Source organism: Euphorbia lathyris, chromosome 2 (assembly GCF_963576675.1).
Source record: "Euphorbia lathyris chromosome 2, ddEupLath1.1, whole genome shotgun sequence".
Taxonomy (NCBI): domain Eukaryota; kingdom Viridiplantae; phylum Streptophyta; class Magnoliopsida; order Malpighiales; family Euphorbiaceae; genus Euphorbia; species Euphorbia lathyris.
In genome coordinates this window covers 61,434,031-61,442,142 of record NC_088911.1, presented here as the reverse complement: position 1 = coordinate 61,442,142, position 8,112 = coordinate 61,434,031, and the positions used below count along the sequence as shown (strand labels likewise).

Here is an 8,112-nt window from a genome sequence, read left to right as displayed (position 1 = left end):
TAACTAATTACAGTTTTAGTCCATCAACTTCTTTCTCATATCAAAAGTCTTTTCTTTCAACTTGTTTCATGCACTTTCACCAAGATAAACTTGAGTAGTCTTCAGCAATACTCTAATCATAAAAGAACACGTTTCTAGAAAGACGAACTGAATTTATGATCTGATTAATCATTGGCTAAGTGGAATCTCCACGTCTAACCCGAATACGAAATATTCACATTGTCTGACGAGCTAATGAATTATTCTAGTTATACATCCGAATCTCCATTTGACCGACCTTATTGGTAATATATTGGTTTTCATCCTCGTCTGAAATTGGAATTCTGTTGAGTAATTTTGAAGCAGGCATGATTTCTTGTAATTTGATTTTTAATACAAATCAGAATCAATAACTTAATATTAGGATGATGTATGTTGATACTTACTTGGTACTTGTATATAATCAATCATTCACGTGTGTGTTTCTAATTTATAGACGAACTGTGGATCATACTTGAGTTGATTCAAATAGATACTCTTATTTCTATTTATGACAATGACAGACATAATGCTAATTAATCTGTGGTTAACTAATTATAGGCATTTGCACAAGAAATGGATAGAAAGAAAGAGAATGATGAGTGACTTGACTTGACTTATTTGAAATGCCTTTAATAGAATACTGACTTTGTTACAATTGCTTCATAATCCAGCTGATCTGTTGGCATACTCCTGAACCAGTGCTCCAAACAGTGATCGCCTCTCAAGCAAACGAGATGGTTTATCAAATTCTTTTGCCCTTCCTGCATCAACCACAAAATTAATTGTATTATAATCATCACTCATTTCATATGGAGATGAAGATATAACAAACAAACCTGCATCTATCACTAGAACTCTATCGCAGTCCATCACTGTAGGTATTCTGTGAGCAATGCTGATAATTGTACAAGTTGCAAAATCCTCTCTTATAATCCTCTGAATAACACCGTCTGTTTTTGAATCAACTGAAGCTGTTGCCTCATCCATGAACAACACCCGGCTTCGCTTTAGCATAACTCTCCCTAAGCACAGAAGCTGCCTTTGACCCACACTCCAATTCTCACCATTATCCGCCACTTCATTCATACATATAATAAACCAAATATCAACTTCCAATTCCTCAATCCTCAATGCTCAATCAAACATTTTAATTAAAATAAAACCATATACCAGGAGCATCAAGCTTTTCAGGTTTGGCACTCACTACATCCTTCAGTTGGCACCGTTCAAGGCTCTACAAAATGAATCAATCAATCAATCAAACAAGGTTTTCTAACACAATTTCTTATCTTTTCATCCCAAATTAGACCAAGTTCAATCTAAAATCCACCAACATCATAGCATTCTTACCTTCCATATATCCTCATCTGAATACTGCCCAATGGGATCAATGTTGCTCCTTACTGTTCCTTCAAAAAGCACAGGTTCTTGAGGAATTATTCCAAACCGAGACCTAAGCTCATGAAGTCCTAGCATGCAAATGTCTATGCCATCAATGATTATTTTTCCTCCTGTTGGCTCTACCAGCCTAAAGAATACTTGGATCAGAGTTGATTTTCCACTCCCTGTGCGTCCAACAACACCAATCTTTTCTCCTCCGTAAATGCTCAAACTAATTCCTTTCAGAACCAAAGGCGTGCTTGGACGATATCTAACCTGTTCGCCAAAATTTCATTGCATTCAAAAACAAATGCTGGACTTTGCATTCAAAATTATACACAACCATAGTGGGAAATTTACCTGCAAGTCTATAAGATCAACATTTCCACGGTCAGGCCAGCTTGGAGGAGGAACTCGATCTTCTAGCTTCCAGGCAGCTTCAGATGGAATATTAGTGAACTGCTTAATTCTCTCTACAGAAACCATCCTGTTTTCCACAAAGCAACTCATATATATGGCCCAAAACAGCACTCCGTTGAGGGACAACCCATAGGAGAGAGATAAGCCAACATTTTCTGCATCCCACAAAATTGAGTTAGTTTTCTGCAATCCAGATACGTTAAAGCTATTGATGGTTTACGAAATCATAGAGAAGTAGGCATTTTCAGCAGTTAAAAACTGGCACTTCTTGGTTTGAAGATAAGCATTAGTTTACCTGGCCGTATAATACTGCTAGGTAACACAATCAAGAACATAGCAGACATGCACAGGATGAAGCTCCCAATCAGCTCCAAACGGAAACCTAACCACTCATTTGATCCATTATTGTGAAAATCCATACGTAAGTTGCCATTAACTCTGTTAACATTCTCCCGAGAGAACATTTCCTGCTTTCTGAAAGACCGAATTGTCATCACTCCTGATATGCTTTCCGAGAAGTGATGAATAATGGGAGCTTTAGTAATAGAGTCAAGGCGAGTTAGTTCTCGAGATGTTGCAAGAAAGTATCCCTGCAACAGAAGATAGAGAGCTTATTAGTACTTTATGAGAAAATAAACTCCAATACAGTATCAATCAAAAAAATGAATATTGTCTACAAGATTATCTGAAGGTTCTTTTTGGGACAGATTCTAATTGATCTCATATACACACACAACACATGCTGGTGTTCTTTTCTTGAAGAAACTGCATAACATAGGTAAAATGAGTGAGGCATCATACCCTGTACCAAAAGTTCAGCCAACCGAGTGGAATTAACAGGAATACAGTCGGCCAAGCATATTGACATATAATAATGATGATGCTGAGCAGCGTGATGTACATGGCAACTGTAATGCTCAAAACAAAGGGTATGAAAAGATCGACATTGGATTGATCGGAAGAAGCCTGAAAAGCAAACAAAAGAAGTACAGAAAGTCAATTTATTGTTATTAGTCTGAGCATCTTTAGCCAATGGACCTAGCTCTTTTTGCTTCCATAGTTAGCAAACTAAGAAAAATGACTTCGACTTTGTATAGGATGAACCATATTGCTTAGTCCGTTTATGCTTACCCGACTTAATATTCTTCCTGAAGGTGTGGTATCAAAAAACGACATGGGCGCGTGCAAGATACTATAAAGAATACCGGCAAAGAAAATTTGGGCGGTTTTGAGGCCCATGAGTGTAATGAAAAGGGCTCTTGCTGTTAACAGCACAAGAGAAGCAGCTGCAATAACTGCATAGACGCTAATGAACAGAGAAGGGTCAAAAAATGCAGCTCGTTCTTCTGAAGTTTCATATGCCAACCAATAATCACCAGCCATTAGAGATGCTTGCCATATTATGGACAATAAAATGGCCACAGTAACACCCCACCATCCAAAAGCTGCAGTACAGTATTGCTTGTACACTTGCAGGCCCACCTTTCCAGTTTCCCTTTCCTCTTCTTGAATGAGCTTTGAAGTTCCCTTTTCTGACTTAGGTTGATCAAGATGTTTATTTTCACCTTTGGCTTCCCCAAGATTGGATGGAGCCTGACTAGACTTGGGTGACTTGGCAGAATTTTCACCAGTTGCATTGGTGCCAGCTTCTTCTACAAGTTCCATAGCAGTATCGTGAGCAGCTACTAGTGCTCCAAAGTCCAACCCTGAATCCATTAGCTCATTGTACTTTCCTGACTGTACTATCATTCCGTCACGCATTACCTGGAATTCAGAAATAAGTCTAATAATACACATTACAATCCATATATTATCTATCTATCTTTCTATGCATATGCATGAATATGTAAAAGAAACATTAAGATAGGCCTACCATGATAAGATCAACATTATGCAAGAAGTCAACTTGGTGTGTCACAAGTAAGATAGTCTTTCCCTTCAGTGCTCCTCGAACACATTCCTAGAAAAGGAATATATTTGAATTAGTTGGCGTGTCCATTTGAATTGAATGCAAGTATACTTTTCTCATGTTACCTTAAATATATCAGAGCCAGTATGAGCATCAACAGCACTAAAAACATCATCAAGAAGATAGATATCACAATCCTGATAAACAGCCCTGGCAAGTTGTATCCGCTGCTTCTGCCCACCACTTAGGTTGATTCCACGCTCTCCAATCTCCGTCTGATCTCCATAATCCATCATTTCCATGTCTTTCTCCAAGCAACACACCCTGAGAACTTCTTTGTATTTCTCTGTGTCCATCGGCAAACCATACAAGATGTTGTCTTGAATGGTTCCATTTTGAATCCATGCTGTTTGAGCAACATAGGCCGTTGATCCACAAACCCTGACCTGTTGTAGTAAAAGTATGCTTCACTGATGCAGAATACTAAATCAAAGAAGTAAAAGGAAAAAAATAAAAAATAAACAAATTTCAGAATACACACCTTTCCTGATAACTTGTGCATCTCACCAAGAACTGATCCCAGAAGAGAAGACTTTCCAGATCCCACAGTCCCAACAATAGCAGTAAGTTCCCCTTTGTTGATTTGAAAATTGATATTTTTCAAAACTTCATCTGCAGTTTCATCATCCCAACTAAATGTCCCATCCTTCACCTCCACTGCCATTCTTCCATCACAACCTTCTACTCTTTCCACTGACTGCTCCACCAATTCCTTACTCAACATGTAACGATCCAACCTGTCCAGAGATATCATTGCTTGAGAAAGCGATATCATAGACTGTGGGAAAGTCCTGATAGGGTCCTGCAAGATTTTGAAGATAGATGTAGTTGTAAATACTGTCCCTGCATCAAGTGGCACTCCAAGCAGAAGCGCGACGCCAAATGTCACGGTTGATATTATTAATGGTGTGCACCACATAACGATAATGTTCGCAGAAACTGAGTACATAAACTTGGAGAGCCAACCGAATTCAGATTCACGGAAATTCTGAATTCTCTTGTTGAAGTGGTCTTCCCATGCCTGGAACTTTATCACACGCATGTAGTTGAGCATCTCATTTGTTGCTTTCATCCTCGAATCACGATTAGTCATCAGATTGAATTGAAACCTGTTGTTCCTTCTTGTGCCAAATACAACAAAGACCATAACACCAATAATTCCAATTAAGGTTGCAATGACAGAGACACCAAGGGCATTATATAGAAGCACCAAAGCAACACCAACTTGCAATGGCATCAGCCATATAGCGTGTAGCTGTAGCATCATGTCAGAGAGCTGCTGTGCATCAACAGCCATGTAATTGACAATTTGTCCAACTCCATGAGCCTGGCGAGCAGAGCAGGATAATCTCAACCCCTTCTTGTATAAAGAAGTGAGGAGAGTGGATCGAATGAGCATTCCAAGTTTCTGAGAATTGAAGTTAAATTGGTGAACAGTTAAAACCTCAACAAACTTAGCAGCAAGAAGAGTGAGGACAAGGTAATATCCTTCATAAGGAGAGCTTCTTTTCCCCGCTGTATAATCTACAAAACTTTGAATCAGAACAGGCCCAACATACATGACACTGAGCCGTAAAATTGCAAGGAAGGCAGTGAAGGCAATTTCCCTCCAAAAGCACCTTATCAAGGTAGTCCTAACAGGATGTTTACATTTTTCTTCCTGTTTCGGCCAGTTTGAATTGAAGATCTGTGACATTCTTTCAGCTCTATGCTCAGGCGAAAGTGTTGGAACTTCATCCATTTTGAGAGGAGACTTGTAGCCTTTACTAAGCAAGGGATTCATCCAAAGCAAAAACGCTTTAGATAATTTAGAAGCAGAAGCAAATCCACTCACATTGGATTTATCCAGAGTTTCTTCATCATCATCATCATCATCAGGTTTAGATTCTCTGGTTTTTGTAATCCCAGTTGATCCTCTAATGGCGACTGAAAGAAGAAGAAGGGAAAATGGAAAAGAAAGTAGGGAAACTGCATCGTCCAGTATGAGATTAGTCTCATGAGCAAGCAAGTGAATAATCCCTGATAGCATAAATAGAGTAATGAGAATGGAATGTGCAATCCAATAAATTCGAAGAGAAAGTGGGTGAGTAACCGCTTGAAATTTCTTCTGGTGGATGAGTAAGATTGCAATTAGAGCATGAGTGAAAGCTTGAAGTAGCCAAAAGGAAGCATCGAGAAGGTTCCATGGCGAAGAGGTGATTCGAGTGAATGTTAGAATGCATGTAACAGTGTAAGTAGAGGCCAACAGAAGGGATACAAGAAGAGAGAGGTTAAACCAGATGTCAGTTGTAATAGAAGGTGTATTACTTGGAATAAGTGGCTTGGTGATATCGGAAGTGGATGTGAATCTGGAAAAAAGCTTCTGAAAGGCGAAGATGAGGAGGAGAAGCAAGAAAATGAGATCGAGAGAAGCTAGAAGAGCTCTTTGAGGGCAGGGAGAGAGGAGGATGAATCTTAGGCATTGAAATGAGAAAGGAAGGGATGAATCCGTGACAGTGAGAGAGCAAGAGAGGGAATTGATCCATGGAGGAGGAGGAGAAGAAGCCATCTTCAGTGTAAAAAATGACTTGTGATATGTTCCTCCCTCCTGCACATTAATAGTAGAATTAAAAACCAAATAGAAATAGAGAGAGCAATATGAAATTGAGTTCCTTCCTGATTAGGACATCGCAACCATTCAAAGAAAATTCAATATTCTACAAAAGGAAGAAAACTCCATTTGTAAATTGTAGTGGCATTCCATTCCATTCCAATATTAGAAAGAGGAAAACTGCAGATTCCATGTATTTCGGGATAAATAAATGATACCATATCACTACTATTGTATATTCTTCAAGTTAACATCAGAAAACTGCAAGGTAGGTTTTAAACAAGGAAAAGAAATAATTAAGCATAATAAATAAGAAATTAATTAGCAGCAGAAAAAACAAAGGTTGTATTGTATTGTATACAGAAGATAAGGAAGAAGATATACAGAGATGAGATGATTAAACAGGTCCAAGATACAAGTTCACATGGTGCAACAGGCAAAAAGGAGAAATTGAAATTGTAGTCGACACACAAATATGATTATGTAGAGTAGACTTGCGGATGATTGATGCCTGCCTATATTATATAGATAGATACATAGATTTGGGGGATATATTAAAATAAAATTATGTGTGACTTTTGTCTGATTCTCTTTATTTCTTTAACTTCTTTTTCTTCTTATTCAACTCCCCCAAGTTTTGCGTGTCAACCACTCGCCATCTTCATCTTCATCTTCTAGAAACAAATAATTGGGGATTTGCATTTCTACAACACTAACGTATCTAACCTTTTCTATCACATCAATTACCCTCCATGTCACTTCCACAAAATCAAATCCAAAACTATCTAAACATTGTTTCTTTTGGATCTCACATTTTTTAAATACTTCATTATGAATTCTAAACATTTTTTACTAATAAATTCACCCACTATTTGATATAGGAATATGATTCTCTTTATTATTTACCCTCGTCTACATCTCATCAAGAAACTCCTACTCATCTCTTTAAAAATAATATAAACAACTGACTCTTAGTCATTTAAGAATGTTAAAATATATATAATCTTCAACAATGCTTATTATATGCATTGCTTATTTATTTTTTACTATTAAAATTATTATGTATTGTTTTACAGACTAGGGCTATGTTTTTTTTACTGAATTTAAGTAAACTAAATTGAACTTAATGTTGAATAAATATAATTATAATAAATAATGATAAATTACTGAATGTTGATTGATGCTAAAATTAAGTGACAAAGAATATGGCCTAGGAGTGGAGAGAGCTCCTCATTAATAGAGAGAGAACAAAACCTCTTAGTGATTTGAGGAGTTACTTAGAGTCTCTTAAAATTGGTTTTTAACCCAAATTCCTCAAAATTTAACTTAATACCCAACAAATGAGTCCCTTAAAGATACTCTAAGACCGCTTCTTACTCAGATTTCTACTCTAGGACCACCCGCTCCAAACCGGGTCGTAACATACTCACCAACTTTTGTCTAGTTTATCTCCGAACCACACGTCATACATGGAGAGTCGGCTCTAATACCAACTGTAATAGTTTAGTCAAATATCTTGTATATATTATCTACTTTGGTCCAAATCCAACACATTGAGACTCGCCACTTTAAAACCGTCTACATGAATTAGAAATGTTCTTTTATAATAAGTCACATTCATTCTCTCTTATTAATGGAAAAAAAGTCATACTAACACCCTGTCAGTAATATTATAATAATCAGACCCAAAACCCTTCTCAGAATCACATAAAAAGAACACACAACTCATCGT

General features: G+C 37.4%; 1 protein-coding gene across 2 annotated transcripts; it reads right to left on the bottom strand.

Moving 5' to 3' along the window:
• Positions 1–498: 498 nt before the first annotated feature.
• Positions 499–6,916, bottom strand: LOC136218406 (ABC transporter C family member 14). 2 transcript variants are annotated; one of them, XM_066005259.1, is made up of 12 exons: positions 6,765–6,916; positions 4,272–6,377; positions 3,856–4,176; positions 3,695–3,781; positions 2,953–3,585; positions 2,623–2,787; positions 2,117–2,411; positions 1,762–1,976; positions 1,372–1,677; positions 1,192–1,255; positions 858–1,097; positions 499–782 (listed from the first exon to the last, which is right to left on the bottom strand). In XM_066005259.1, exons 2-12 carry the CDS (start codon positions 6,336–6,338, stop codon positions 682–684), a joined length of 4,494 nt encoding a protein of 1,497 aa, XP_065861331.1. In that variant the 5' UTR covers positions 6,339–6,377; positions 6,765–6,916; the 3' UTR covers positions 499–681. The 2 variants fall into 2 exon arrangements, with proteins under 2 accessions (XP_065861331.1, XP_065861330.1); XM_066005258.1 differs by having other exon boundaries at positions 4,272–6,641; positions 6,765–6,875.
• Between the last annotated feature and the right edge of the window lie 1,196 nt (positions 6,917–8,112).

Bases quoted from the DNA above. Each gene is read 5' to 3' on its own strand.
- LOC136218406 (XM_066005259.1), bottom strand. From the start codon at position 6,338: ATGGCTTCTTCTCCTCCTCCTCCATGGATCAATTCCCTCTCTTGCTCT. The intron at 1,098-1,191 runs GTATATGGTTTT...GTATGAATGAAG, and splicing joins TGAAAAGCTTGATGCTCCTG to TGGCGGATAATGGTGAGAAT. The intron at 783-857 runs GTTTGTTTGTTA...TGGTTGATGCAG, and splicing joins AGTTCTAGTGATAGATGCAG to GAAGGGCAAAAGAATTTGAT.